Raw genomic sequence first — 15,629 nt, forward strand, 5'->3', positions numbered from 1 at the left:
GTGTTGGCGCGGGATGGACAGTGCATACCGTGCAATAAGGTACACAAAGGTGTTGGCGCGGGATGGACAGTGCATACCGTGCAATAAGGTACACAAAGGTGTTGGCGCGGGATGGACAGTGCGTACCGTGCAATAAGGTACACAAAGGTGTGGGCGCGGGATGGACAGTGCATACCGTGCAATAAGGTACACAAAGGTGTGGGCGCGGGATGGACAGTGCGTACCGTGCAATAAGGTACACAAAGGTGTGGGCGCGGGATGGACAGTGCGTACCGTGCAATAAGGTACACAAAGGAGTTGCCACTGCTGGAACAGCTTGTAGTGAGGTACACAGAGGTGATGGCACTGATTAAACAGCGTGCAGCGTACAATAAGGTACGCAGAGGTGTTGACACTGGTAAGGTGGTAAATAAATGGATACAATGGAGTATATCACAGTGCCCCTGTAGAACAGAGATAAACAGCGAGTGTAGCGCAGTACACACACACAGATGACAATAACTAGAAGGTGGGACTGACACAACTAAGACCTACACCGGACTTCATCAGGGATCCCAGTAGGAGGATATGGACTTTGCACACTTTTTCACAGTGAGGACCCAGGTCTCGGCCCAGTGTAGTTGGTTCCCTCTGTGAAAGCAGCAGAGTACTTAGCTGGTATGAGGACTGCAGATGGACATGCAGGTACGGGTGGCTGCTGTCGGGAGACTGGACACAGGAGTAGAAGAAACACGATTAGCTGCTGTACTTCCTAGTATAGTCCAGGAGCCGCAGGATGGATGTTGGACACAAGTGATACTCAGACACTGAGCAGATTCTTATAGTGACCGGTTGGTGATTCCCCCCATGTGCCATCAGTACTGGAGGTTGGTAGTAACACCTGAGAGAGGAGTGATGTCATCTCTACCCTGAGGCTGAGCCCAGCTGGGTTCTAATGAGGATTCTAATTGGGAAGTCCACCAATCAATGGCTGCGGAGTGTTGGGGGCCGACCAATGACGTCTAAGACTTCTGCTGCTGACAGGCACATTCACTATCTGGGTGGTCATTTAAAATGTGTCTCCCACCACTTCTATGTTATACATAATAATCTCCTAAAACTTTTATATATACAGTAATATTAATAGTAGCTCTTATGGCTAAAAGTTATTTTACATCAGAAAATAATCCAGAGCCATTGAAAGAAATTAAAACTAGGAAAAGCCAAATTCTGTTCTCACTCGATGTCTTAATTATGTATAAAACATTTTATTTAGGTCTCATAAATTATACAGGAACTATTGAGCGTTTTACACATACCAGGTAATTATTTATACACTGTATGCAGACATCATACTGGCGTACGAGCAGCACTGACCATTAGCGGTCACAGCCTTCAGCTGGTGAAGAATGACAGAACTTGTAGTCCATCAGGAAGGCACAAGTACAACACTTTGGGTTAAGGCATTAATACTAACCAGATAAAAAATACAAGAAATGAATTGAATGAGTATTAAACACCCAAATAAAACAAAAACGAACTTAATGAGATCTACCCGATTGTTGCAGAAAGACTTGTATTTATCCACAATATTTCTGATTAGTTGGAAGTATAACTGTTAGATTTACGGTAGTGCGGCATCGGGGCTGTCGCTGGGATTTTCATACCGTGACATTTGCGTTTCGCCTGCAATTAATTGCATTAAACTACATAGAGTTGCTCAGACTAAAACTTTCCTGTGTAGACCCTTCCTCTTGTCATACAGCTGGTTTTCCCCCCTTGCATGTGAAATAATAAGTAGAACACGTGGATGTTTATAATGAGTCACTCCCACATCTGTGCTCATTACGGGACATCTAGAAAACATGCACTGCTGGAAATGCCCAATGTTCTAGACCAGAGGCAGACAGTCTGTCTCCAGCGGTTATCGGAGGGGTGGGGGGGGGGGGGGGAATCTAGAGAAATTGGGGATAAAAATATGGGCTGAGAAGTTTTATAAGCCGATATATATTGGTCTGTACACTATGAAACATAAATAGCTGATTATCATCTCCAATAAGTTATAATTCTCATGTGTATGCAAAATATTAATAAATTCCTACTAGCTACCTCTTCCCTTTAAACAAGAAGAAGCTATTAGGGTTAATCCTGGATGGTTTAGCAGCCAGCATGAACAGGGTTAATGCACCTAGTGTCACTATAATATACAGACAGAACCTGCCCCAGCAATATTTTGAGTTACAATTCAGGGACTTGAGAAACGATGTCTTTGGGCTGCAGGTGGGGTCCAAGGATGGCTGCGATCTCGGGGTGCAGTACAGAGTACAGCCGCTTCCAGGATCTCCTTACAATTCTTTTATCCACTTGAGGAGTTGGGGAGTGTAATAGGTTATTATGATATCAGCACCTGCAGAAAGCGATAGGATCAATGTATTTATGAACGACAAGAAGTAATAAAAACACAAAAAAACTCAACGGAGGACATTTATGAATATTGGTGCTTAGGAATAGATCTAGAAGGTCACTGCCAATTTTTCCCGGTGCTCAACTTGTTCAATGTCCCCAAATGAGAAAGAGAGAGAGAGAAAGGACAGACAGAGACCGTATTAAACGGTTTTGAGCAAAAACGATTCACACAGACTTGCTTATTATAGACAAACAAACTACAAAACTCTAACATGCACATTAAGCGGCATTGCCCAATTGCCGAGAGGCTGGGACCTGGGGTGTCCCCACATTCACTGTCCTATCGCATTTTACAGCCATGACCAATTAAAATCTGAATGGATTTTAACTGGTTCCGACTGTAGCTGCTGGAGGCCCAGACTCACCTGCAGTGATCTCTGGGAAATGTGGTTTAAACTGGCCAATGAAATCGCAACCAAGCTTATCCCCAGCTGCAACGTTCATTTTGAACACAGATAGCGCAGGGAAGAGGCAGACATAGAACAGTACAGAGATAGAGGGTAACTGCTCAGTTTTTTAAATAATATATAAAAAGTATTACAGACGTATTATCGTAGTTTTGTAAAGTGCCGCAGAGCTCCGCAGCGCCGTACAGTAGGGGAAACATGACATACATAAAACAGGGACATAAAAAGGTAGACAAAATAAATACAGACAAGAAAACAAAGGGTATTAGAGAGCTTACATTCTAAGTGGAAGAGGGCACATCTGAAACAAGAGGAGCGAGTGTGGCTCAGAGTGGAGATTGGGACAGTTGTGAGAGTGCATTAGTGTGAATTGTATCATCAGGGATAACTTACGCTTTTAAAAAAAAAAAAGATGGGTTTTTAGAGAGCGTCTAAAGATTTGAAGGCTGTGGGAAAGTCTGATAGAGCGTGGTAGGGAATTCCATAAGTGGGGAGCAGCACAGGAGAAGTCTTGTAGGCGGGAGTGAGAGGTGGTTACCAGAGAAGAGACAAGGCGCAGGTCAGAGGTAGATCTAAGTGGGCAGGAGGGAGAGTATTTTGATATGAGATTTGAGATGTATGAAGGGTTAGGGTTGTTGAGGGCTTTGTAGGTAAGGGTGAGTAATTTGAATTTGATTCTGGAGGACACAGGGAGCCAGTGTAGGGATTTGCAAAGTGGGTGCAGCAGATGTGGAGCGGTGAGAGAGGAAGATCAGTCTTGCCGCAGCATTTAGAATGGATTGAAGTGTGAATAGATGGGCGTCAGGAATATGTCTGCTCCCATATTTATTACTGGCAGAATTAGATTTCTCCAATTAATGACCCGACGTATAAATCGGCCTTTGACATGGATTAAACGTTTAAGCACAGGTGAATTCAGTCAGTCTCTGGTAAATATGGGAGTAGACAGGTATTTCCAGATTTAATGGATCAGTCCGACATCTATGATGGTTGAGAGGGCTATGGCACTCACCGGCTCTCCGGAATCCGGTCATGGCCTCCAGCACCGCTACCTTCAGGTCAAAGGCTCCAGCCTGTGCCCCGTGCCAGAGCATGGCGTATTCCCCCGACACATGATACACGGCCAGAGGGAGGTCTGGATGCTGGAAGATAGAGAGGGAACATATTACTGACACAACTTTGTATGATTGGCTGCAGAAAGAGCATCACGTATACTCAGAACCCACTGCCGTAGTCAAGTAAACAATCACTAATTGTTAAAATACTGATGGGGCAAGTTATTTTTAGTAACAATTACCAATCAAGGGCATCACCGTCAACTCACCTTGTCCTTCACTTCTCTCACAAGGTCCAAATACGGCATTCCTGGCTTCACCATGAGCATGTCCGCTCCTTCACGTACGTCACGGTCCTGCCAAGTGAGGACAGTGAGAGATGGCGGAATCTTATCACAGCCCTATCTGTACTGGTCAAGGCAAATAACAGCCACGCCGTCCCTCACGCAAACTAACCTGGTTATACATCAACACATTATACACACTGCTACAACCTCGCTCACACATAAACGTATCACACGTAGGGGCCGATTTAAGAACACAATTCTGCTGGAACCCATCAGATTTGCGCTTTCATTATCTAAATTATGCCAGAAAAAAGTGACGGCTAAAATCTGATGAATCAATATTGGAAAAAAAAAAAAAGGGATGAATTGCTCCTTACCACCGCCCTGCAGGCCAATCCTCGTGCACCAGGAGGCAATTGGTAACATTTCCGATCTCCGAACGCAGGTTTGGACTGTGCCGCATCTCTAAAAAATAAAAATAAAAAAAAAATAATTACGGTACCATTAAAATGACTGAAGGCAAGCCTATGTTCCAGTCTCCCGCTAGGGGATCAGGTACAAGGATTTCAAAAGTGGGCATATTTTGGGGGGGGGCTGCATTTTAACCCTTAAGTCGGTTTAATAAAGCACTTTACTTACAAAAGCTTAGCGGATCACGGAATGCCTGCACGCTGGGTAAACAATCCCCCCCATTTTTTCCCCCACATCCGACTGGAAACGAGGAAGGCAAATTTTGATCTGTGAAGCTGTACACATTTATGTGTGTACTGAGCAACCCCCTAAGTATTAATATTCAGTACAAAAATAAAAAAACTTTCTGTGTTGCACATTAACCAGACTATTAAGAACATATCTTAGTCCTTAGGACTGTTTAGTAGACAAGGGCAGTACATGGACTGTGAGGTGACTGCAGGAAACCCTCTCCGCTTGATGATAATTAGGAGTGTAAAGTGCATAAACTCACAGATATATGTGTACACAGCAAGTGTATAGTCATCAAACAGACCATAAAGGGACAGACCGGTGCTGATTCTCTCCTATGGGAGATCTATAAATGACCTTCTCTCCCTAATACATACAACCACACTGGGTCTAAAGTCCACAAGAACACAGATCTCTCTCTGATGATTAACCCCTTACCGCTGGGGAGACTATGGGAACAGGCAATGAAATCAAGATGGCCGCCAGAGAGCCCTCACCTGACAGGAAACATCGCTTGTCGCCCTTACCTGAACGGGCCATAGAAGCAGGAGGCAAACTTTGCGCTGTAACTCATGACCGAAACCTGGGCAAAAACAAATAGAGAGGATGATGCTAATGTTGATGGTCATTTTTTTTGGAGCCATTACCGTTATGAGGTAAAAGTGGATTAAAAAATGGTCAACGACTACAACCCTGGTATGGAGACGCCCAAAGGACCTTTTTTATATTTAATCAACGCACGCTTTATGTTTAGTAGACGTTTAATACAACAGCGGACCTCGTGCGTATCTCTGTACCGCCACCAGACCCTATATCATGCAGTGGGACCCTTGAAGAATGACCCCAGAACATGCTCAACCTCACCTGGTTCCCCAGACCATTGGATATCAAAGCTTTCTTAATGGCGCCAATCCTGCCATCCATCATATCCGAGGGAGCCACCACATGGCATCCTGCGACACAGAACAACGGATTAATAGTCTGCAGAGCTTGGGGACTCCACCCAAAAAAAAAAACAATCCGAGTACATACAAGATAAGAAGAACCCAAGATCCCCAACAGATCCAAGGACCCAGACTACCTGCACGGGCGTACGCCAGGGCGACCTCCGCCAGCCGCAGACAGCTGGTCTCGTTCTCTATGCTGCCATCTTCTCGGAGAATCCCTAGGGAAACACAAAGTACTCTAATTACCGGGACGCTACCTAATTTACATATATGTAGATGAAGATTATGGCACTTGTACATGGATATTTTGAAGCCCCGGCTGTTATCTTTAAGATTAGTGTAAACTCGTCTTCCATCATTGTGCTGACAGCCGTACACGACCATTCATGCCACAACTGACAAACAATACAATGCAGGTAGCAGGTGATGGAATATAAGAGTGCTCTAAATTCTATTTTAGTTTTTTGTTAATTTCAGTCTTAAATTTTTAATCCCGATACTGTATTGGAACCAGTTTTTTTTAGGAAATATTTTTTTTAATTGAAAAATTAAATTAGGGCTGCATTCATTAAAGTTAAAGAGTTTCTGCACACTAAGTGGCAAAAAAATAAATAAATCAATTGCTCGTTAGCAGTAACTGGTAAAACAATAGTACTAATCGCCGGCTGCCGGTGCAGATTGTTCAACCGCTGATGCATTTTAGGAACCCAGAACCCGTGCTTTCTATGCACCTAGTTTCCGCAAAACATGGTTCAATTTAAAACTACGATTTGTCCTCCTATGGGATGGGCTGACAAGTTGTAGTTCGCATTTAACCTTGCTTGTGCTAGCTTCCGCGGGTCCATGCAAAACATTGGTGCCAGGAGTGTCTATCAGCGTTTCAACAAACAACGGGGGGCAGGTCAAAGATCTACCTTTTGCCATAATTAATTTGGAGAAACCCTTTTGAGGAATGCAAGTTATCTTGCCGATGATATATTCTGTATTTATCATTTTTATAGTGATTCCCTGCAAAAAAATAACAAAAATAAATAAAAAAGCTAAAAATGAACTATTATTAGGGTTAATGAAAACTATTAAATTAAACAAAGACTTTTTCCTAAAAGGGTATAATAGGAGGTATTGGCATATATGTAACAAAGAGAGTTATACAGTAAATGACCTTGGTTCTCAAGAGAACAGATGTTCTATCTCTACTGAATGTTCTGCCAAGCGGCTGTAATATGTGAGAAGTAGACAACAAGTTTGTTTGTTGTAATTATAAGTTGCACAGAATTACATTGTGTACCGAGCATGCATTTTTTTTTAACATATGCTAAAGTTTAAGAATATACTTTACATGTTAATATTTTTTTGCAAAGGTATATAACCATAGGCTCAAGGGGTGGGGCCATCTTAGAACGGCATGAGGTCCCTATGTCAGATTGCTCCATGATGAATTCATCTGTACTTTGCTTGTAATAAACAAAGCTCTGATCATTCAACATTCCAGAAACTATCTCAAGTGCATTTGCATGATACTATGTATCACATGGACAGTATAGAAAATAGTGGTCATCAGCCACAGCTTCCGTTGCCGTATGCTCCAAGGCCACTGTGTTTCGGCACCCCCAGGACCTGTGTTCTCTATGGAGATTAGTTGAGAGAAGATGCTAATAGAGGGCACTGGACGACGAATTATAGTTCAACTTGACAGAGCTAGGGACTGCACAGCGAGGTGCAAACAGAACAAAAGGTACCGGAGTTTGAATGGTCAGTGGGGGCAAGCGGAGGAGAGTACTATTATTTTACAATGTGTTGCCCACAGGCAACACGTAGGTCAATATTTTTACTTGTATTGAGAATCCCTTTAGAAGTAGTGTTAAAAATTACAAATTATTGGCTCTGGTTGGATTCTCCAGTCATGTGCGCTGACAGAGGGCCATTCTAAAAACGTTAATCCAAAAGGTGATGTAGCAACGCAAGAACCCAGGGCACCGTGGATTTGGGAAGAACACACTTTAATGATCTAGCCCACCAAATGGAAACACCAAACCTTCAAACAAAAAAGTGATCCGCCGACCACAGAAATCAAGGTAAATAGATCCATGATCAAGTCAACGTCTGATTCTTACCGCAGTGTCCGTGGGACGTATAGGGACACAGACAGACGTCACAGGCTATGAGCAGCTGCGGAAAGAGGGAGCGGATCTTCCGAATAGCCAGGATTGCGGGAGTATCATCCGAGTCAGCCGCCGACCCTCGATCGTCCTGGATACAGAACAGTCTGGTTAGCGTGCCACCTCCTTGATTGCCCATTACTGGCAGTTTACGGCGTACCAACTTTAAGTCTGGATCCAAGCTAAGCTTTGCATTTCTACTAACTAGAAGCCCAATCATGTGGTTTATAAAATATAGGAGATGGGTCAGCTACATGTTTCTTGGACCTGATTTTTAAATAATAATTAAACCAGTTGATAAATCACAATTTATTTTTATTTTTTTTTAGCAACAATCTCCGTTTACCTTGGTAACTTTGCTGGGGACTCCAAAGATCAGCACGCACTTCAAGCCACCTTCCACCAGAGGGCGCAGCATCTCCTCTAACTTGTTCACTCCATACCTGCAGAAACAGCAAGCAAGCTCAATCAATTGTATATATATTTGTATACCAGCAGCCCCTACAGATCAATTAGAAGGTTTGAATTACTGGTGCAATAGTAGGAAGTGTGGTATCTGGACTGTGGTTGTATATCAGAGCCAAAACAGCAGAGGCCCTGGCTCCAGAGGTCTTATCTTAAACTGCAACTGTGAGGGGAGGAGAACCCTCTGGTTGCACAAGGTCAGCAGATATCAGAGAGTAGAAGCTGGAATCCCAGAATACGACACATTCTAATAAGATTATTCGCACTGCAGTTGTTGCAGCAGGGAGCTTAATCAGGCATAGGGTTCTGAACAACTGAGCTTACAGTCTAATGTGGCAAAGAATCAACTATCCAGTATAGTAGTTATATAAAAGCTCAAAGGTTAGGCATTACCTCAGCAAACTGATTCACGGAGCAGTAGAGAATGGACGCTCTCATTATTTTATAACAGGTCCACTTTAAAAGGAAAATGTACTTTTGTTGATCATACCTTATTTGCTTAATGACTGGAATTTTATGCAAATGAGGGAGGAGAGAGATTTTAAAAAAGGAAGATGCCCACTACCAAAGTAGTTTTGTGGAAAGAAAATTTGCATTGTTTTTTTGTTTGTTTTTCTTAACACATTGATTTAATGTTTTTTAAACAACAGTGTAGTTTTGCGTGAGTAGATAAGCAGAGTTACACTTAGGGGCATATTCAATTGTCCGCGGGATTGCCAAAAATCCCGCTGACCGCGCAGGATTACCGTAATAACGGAAAAACCGTTAATACGGTAATTTACTTGCTGGATTTCAGCTCGCAGCGAAATCCAGCGAGAGATTACCGTATTAACGGTAATATTTTTTGAGCGCTCGATCCGGAATACAGTTGAATACCCCCCTTATTAGTTCCATAGTTCTAGAACTAGTCGGTAATGTACGTAGAACGCTGCGTGTTCAGTCACGTGACCACGGCTCTCACCTGGCTTGCCCGGGCAGACTGTGGATCAATTCAACGGCGTCAGGATCGTCTCTGAAAAGGCAAATGTAATGTTTAAGGGGAGAGTAAAGGCGATGAAACGACACAAGATACTGCTCAAGATCTGACAGACATACACATCACAGGGCCACTCACGTGACGAAGATGGGGTACATGAGATTGGTGGCATGCAGGCTGGTGGCAGAGGCTTGCCAGGCGCGGAGAACCGGGTGGAAGTAGCCACTGTGTAATATACTGTTCGCCTCCATCTTCTCTTTCAGTCAGGCAGCTGTACAGGGGAAAACAGCCAATACCAGGGTGTAAATATACCGGATATGTGTCATAAAGAGCACATGGCACCTGTATACAGTGGAGGCAACCAATTCTGGAGACAGCAGCCCAAAAATTCACTGACCTCCTCTTCCTTCAATAAGGATTGATCGGCCTCTAAAACACCACCTGCCCTTTTACTAGTAATTTTTTGCTCGTCTATAAATTCACGACTAAGTCATTTCCGGTCAGGCGGCATAAATCTTTATTATTGGCTTATATGGCTGAATAAAGATTTTATTTAATGGGATTCGCTTGTCTTTGTGAATATTGGGGGTGTGGCTAACCGGGACACAGGGGAGCCGACCCGGCCCCAAGATTTACCTCACAGATTCAAGTCTGCTCAACCTACTTTGTTTATATTACAACAATATTGTTACTGTGGTAGTAATTAATGGAAAAAGTGGTATTTAAGATAGGTTGGCCCCCTCTGCTGTATGGCATGCTATAATGGGTACTTAACACATATGGGAATTATTATTAACAATTATAACAAGCTACTATAGTTTTGCTAAATTGGTTCATGCATTACTTGGATAGTCGTACACTGAGTGAATCACTTGTACTGTGAGTATGAAAGCCATGTACCTCTTTACGTTGTTCTGTACCTGCGACAATTCATCATCACCATTTATATAGCGCCACTAATTCCGCAGCGCTGTACAGAGAACTCACTCACATCAGTCCCTGCCCCATTGGAGCTTACAGTCTAAATTTCCTAACATACACACTCAGACAGAGACTAGGGTCAATTTGATAGCAGCCAATTAACCTACTAGTATATTTTTGGAGTGTGGGAGGAAACCGGAGGAAACCCACGGAAACATGGGGAGAACATACAAACTCCACACAGATAAGGCCATGGTCAGGAATTGAACTCATGACCCCAGTGCTGTGAGGCAGAAGTGATAACCACTGAGCCACCATGCTGCCCTATTAAATACTATCTCTAGCGCCTTTCAGTGTTTTTCGCCAAGTTCTTTAGGCTTCCCAAGCGGAGAGGTCTATGGTCACTGCCTTTGGACTGACGCAGGGAAACTCTGCGCGTTTGAGAAAATTGTAAGAGTCTGTTTTTGTACCCAAAAAGCAAAACAAACATGATATAAAGGCTTTGGTGAGAAGCACAGAAGGAAGACAGAGAGCTAAAGTAATATATAGTAAAAGTTACAGGAGGGAACACAAGAAGCAATAAAGTGAAGCGTCCTGAAGTTACAAAACCCTTTAATCTTTTTTTAAGTTCATCAATGTAAAACACAAATACAAATCGAATACCATAATCTGACTATATTCAGCGTTTCCAGTATTGTTGTCATTATAAAGTGAAATTACTATTTATTCTGTTTGTTTTATTTAAGCGGATTCCAGGCCATAATATGACCCTGAATCCTTGCATCAACAAGGACGATAATTCTGGACTTATTAGGAGTCCAAGGTCGAAAAGCCACAAAATATTTTAAAGAAAAACTAAAAAAAAAACAAAAAACACCACAAGTTAATGTGAGAGAACGCGATCACATTAACCTTTGCTTTACCAGTCCGTGCAATAGTCCAATTTCAGTTGGATTGAGATGTATTTGTTCTGTATTTGTAAAATTGGCTCCGCTTTGCCCTGGATTTGGACCTCCAGTAATCTCAAACAACTGTCGCAATACAAACTAGGCGGGTTCGGGTGGGTTCAAAGTGACTGTCAGTAGTTTTGGCAGCAGAGGTTACGATCTGGAGGGCTCAGATAAGAGAAACGCTGACTGTGGGGGAATTACGCCAATGGATAAGAGGGGTGGATGACTGGTGTCCCAAAACGCATGCATGTTACCAGCCAATATGCAACATGAGGTGCTTCCTGTGTGACAAGGTAACAGCGTGACAGAAAATCCCCCCCCCCCCCCAACTAAAAAAAAATAAAAAATACTTACTTTGACTCTCCCCTGAACACTCGCAATTTCTAATTTATGTTCCAGGGCTTTGGACTTATGTAAAAGTGACGGCACTAAAAGTTTGGCAGCCATTTTGTTTTCTGAACCAATAATAAGCTGATCAATTCACTGGGAACGATTGACGTTACCGACCACTTCACGCCACAGTGATGTCACTAGTCCCAAGTGAATTAATAGGCGGCATTCTCATGAATATTAATGTAAAAAAAAAATAATACATTTTGCGGTTCTCCCCCCTCATATCGAGATTAAAAACACAATGCAAAAAATGGCTCTGTCTAAATAAACAATGTGGCCAGGGAAGGACGGACAAACAGCATTTGTCTTTATACCACAAACCTAGCGACACATACGCCACCTTTTCCTCACAATTTGAGTGGCCTTACAAGCAACAAGCTAGTATTGCATTTATTTTGTGGGTTACAAAACCTCAAAAGGGAAGTAAAAGTGTGAGTGTAATATATATATATATATATATATATATATATATATATATATATATATATATTTACACACATACAGTAGATAGGCATCACCCTATAGTGCAAATAGAGGCAATATTGTGGCTGAATAATCTAGTGTTTACACGCAACACTGTATGAAAATAAACAATGGATAGCAAACAAAAACAAATTGGTCCAGCTAGTGTAGCTATAACTATTAGGAGGTGTATTTTTAAAGGTAAACCAAAAACATAGAATTTGACGGCAGATAAGAACCACTTGGCCCATCCAGTCTGCCCAATTTTTAACCTATGGTGACCTCATACCCTATTAGATCCTTAGGTCTTTGTAAGGATATCCTTATGTCTATCCCAGGCATGTTTACATTACTGTACTGTATTATCCTCTACCACCTCTGATGGAGGCTATTCCACCTATCCACTACCCTTTCTGTGAAGTCATTATTCCTAAAATTCCCTCTGAACCTACTTCCCTCCAGTGTCTGTAACCCTGATCTATTTTCCCACTCGCAAAAAAAAATGCATTGTGTAAATACTACACTAAATCCAGGAACTGGGAGAATGAGGCATATTCCACAACGTATGTTTAAGGGGAAAAAAAAGGGGGTGTCTGGCTCTAACTTTAGGGATTTCTAAAGCACTAACATCTCAAGCAGTGCTGTACAGTGCATCATCATGATTTATTTATTTATATAGCGCCAACATATTCCATAGCGCTTTACAATTGGGGACAAACATAGTAAACTAATAAACAAACTGGGTAAAACAGACAAAGAGGTGAGAAGGCCGCTGCTCGCAAGCTTACAATCTATGGGATGCAGTATTTATTGGGCGTTAAACATTTACAAAAGGAATGAGAGGTATGCTCATAAGAGCTTACAATCTAAAATAACACAGCTGCTAATCCCACTTTCAAAATGTACGTTCTGATGAACCTTTTGTATGTGTTCCGCAGAGATTACACATGTCACATTCCAGGCAGGAGGCAGAGAGGAATAAAGCACAATTAAAACGCTGCAGGCTTGGGGATGAATGATAACTATGCCGAAATACAAACGCTGTTCTCATGTCACAAAAGCAGTGATAAAAAAATAAATAAATAAAAATAAAATTCTGCATGTCTTCATGTTTGCTATTTAGTCACATTCTGCCCAGAATGTTACATGTACAGTAATATGAACAAGTCCTTAGTGCTGTTCTCTGTGCAGACTACAGTTAATCAGGAGTTACATTAGTAGAGAGCACTTGGCTATTCCTAACATTATCCACACAGCACACATGTCATGGCTATGGTGCACCAACAACTCAGAAACCCAACATAGAGCATCAATCAGTAAATTTACTGACAGCAAAAAATGCAGCCAAACTTTACCTGTGAGACAGACTAATATTTATATTTATATATCTATATCTATATCTATATCTATATATATATATATATATATATATATATATATATATATATAATGCAATAATGCAACAATGCTCTGCCCAGTATATTATATTATTAGTATGATATGGACATACATGTTCTGCACTGTGACCTCCACCCAGCATGCAGACAACTCACCCTGTCCCAGCTCTGTGCTCTGCAGATCACTGCCCTCTGCATGGCAGCAGCTACAGCTTAGGTTCCCTCCCACGTCACCGGGTCACATGGTACACAGTGTGGGCGGGGCTGCTGGCATTGTATGGTGGTCAGTGCAGGAACTGCAGCATTTCTGTCTGTTCCTGGAGTCACTTCTGTAGAAAAAAAGGTGATCAGAGGAGGACGTGGTGATATGACCGGGAGCTAGAGCAGTGATGGCTGACCTGCTATGACACTCCAGGTGTGGGTGAAACTACAAGTCCCAGCATGCTCTGCCAGCTATCAGCTAGTTATCTGCTGGCAAAGCATGCTGGGGCTTGTAGTTTCACAACACCTGGAGTGTCACAGGTTATCCATCACTGAGCTAGTGTGTGTGTGTGTGTGTGTGTGTGTGTGTATGTAATATCTGCGAGTGTAACGTGTGATGGAAACTGCTCTGGCATAAGGGGCTTGTGTGATTGAAGCTGCTCTGGCGTAAGGCAGTGGCGCACGCAGGGGGGGGGTTTCTGGGTCTCCAGAAACCCCTCCCCTCCGCTAAAAAAGTACCCTATATAGCGGCACTGTACTATACAGCAGCCGCGGCGCTGTCAAATAAGCGTCCACGGTGGTGCTGTATTATATACGCGCATCTCTCGCTTTTTTTTCTTTTCTTTTTTCGGGGGAGGGGAACCCCCCCCCCCCCATTAAAAATGCTCCGTGCCCCCCCTAAGGGGGCATGCATGATTGAAGCTGCAGGGCATAAGGGGGCATGTCTGAAGGTTCTGGGCATAGGGGGCGCTTGTGTGAGTAAAGCATGTGGGCAGAAGGGGCATGTGAGGGAGAAGCCTCTTCCCCACACGGCCCCTCCTCCACCAACAATACCCTGACAACACTCGCTGGCTTTTCTCTGATATTCCCCATGACAGGTGCTCATTATCTTTTCCCTCACAGGCCCCCTGCCCACAATCGTGTCTCACTGCTGCCCACAAGCTATTCCCCCACATGCCCCGCTGCCTCAATCCCGACACCTCTCTTACTTCAAAATTTGACAGAGAAGTAGATCCTTACCAGGAAATTAGATAATAATACAGAGACCGTTATTGCCATAGATGTTGTGGTTTTGCTTTTTAAAAATACTGTATCTAGTCATATTTTATTCATATGGTATTATCATTACAGGCCATGAGTATAATTGCTTTTGTAACCAAACGATTTTTCTCAATTATCTCACAAAAATAAAAATACATCCAGTTTTCTACGCACTTTTTTTAGCTGGCATACTTCAGCTTTCTCACTTATCCATAGATTTTACATTTTGATATTATTCAGGCATTGATTGTGGGACACCAGGAACCATTGGAGGATAGTGGGACCAGGCGTAAGGGCAAATTTAAGACATCCTAGACGTTTACCGACACTCCTCCTGCTCTATACCCCTCTCCTGTTAGGCCTCCAGTTTATATTAATTGCCCAGCGTGGCAGGGTATATTTTTTATTACTGGGGTGGTCTCCAAAGTCTACGACTTTAGTGTCACAGCGCGGATGATTGTGTAACGCTCTGAGCAGTAAATCGGAGGTAACGAGGTGGTGCTTAGCAGCCATCTTGGATCACTAGCACTTATTTTCTCTGTTCCTCTTAAGGGAATAGGTTTTTTTCGGGTTTTACTAAGTGGTTAGTCCCAAAGATTTATTGGGCTCTAGGGCTGCCTTGCAGGCTCACTTTCTTTTTTTTGTGATGCTGCTTCTGTCTGTTCTTGTATTTTTTCTTCTATCTGTGCTTATGTCAGATTGGGGGTTGATCCTCGAGGGCTATGGATGGGGTAACTTCCAGCTGAAACTCTAAATGCCTGGGATAGGTCACTAGCCAACTCTATGGCTTAGATTGCTCAGCTAGTCAGTTCCCTTTGGCT

The 15,629-nt window shown here is 42.8% G+C and overlaps 1 protein-coding gene across 2 annotated transcripts; it reads right to left on the minus strand.

The window, feature by feature from the left end:
- Window positions 1-1,227: 1,227 nt before the first annotated feature.
- ALAD (aminolevulinate dehydratase) lies at window positions 1,228-13,842 on the minus strand. Of its 2 annotated transcripts, none has more exons than XM_075185456.1 (12): window positions 13,723-13,842; window positions 9,582-9,714; window positions 9,429-9,479; window positions 8,349-8,445; window positions 7,958-8,093; window positions 5,978-6,061; window positions 5,761-5,849; window positions 5,424-5,479; window positions 4,572-4,659; window positions 4,177-4,263; window positions 3,865-3,994; window positions 1,228-2,386 (listed from the first exon to the last, which is right to left on the minus strand). In XM_075185456.1, the coding sequence occupies exons 2-12, from the start codon at window positions 9,692-9,694 to the stop codon at window positions 2,325-2,327; spliced, it is 993 nt and encodes a 330-aa protein (XP_075041557.1). In that variant the 5' UTR covers window positions 9,695-9,714; window positions 13,723-13,842; the 3' UTR covers window positions 1,228-2,324. The 2 variants fall into 2 exon arrangements, with proteins under 2 accessions (XP_075041557.1, XP_075041558.1); XM_075185457.1 differs by lacking the exon at window positions 13,723-13,842 and adding an exon at window positions 13,680-13,702.
- Window positions 13,843-15,629: the final 1,787 nt, after the last annotated feature.

Source organism: Mixophyes fleayi, chromosome 9 (genome assembly GCF_038048845.1).
Source record: "Mixophyes fleayi isolate aMixFle1 chromosome 9, aMixFle1.hap1, whole genome shotgun sequence".
NCBI classification, from domain to species: domain Eukaryota; kingdom Metazoa; phylum Chordata; class Amphibia; order Anura; family Limnodynastidae; genus Mixophyes; species Mixophyes fleayi.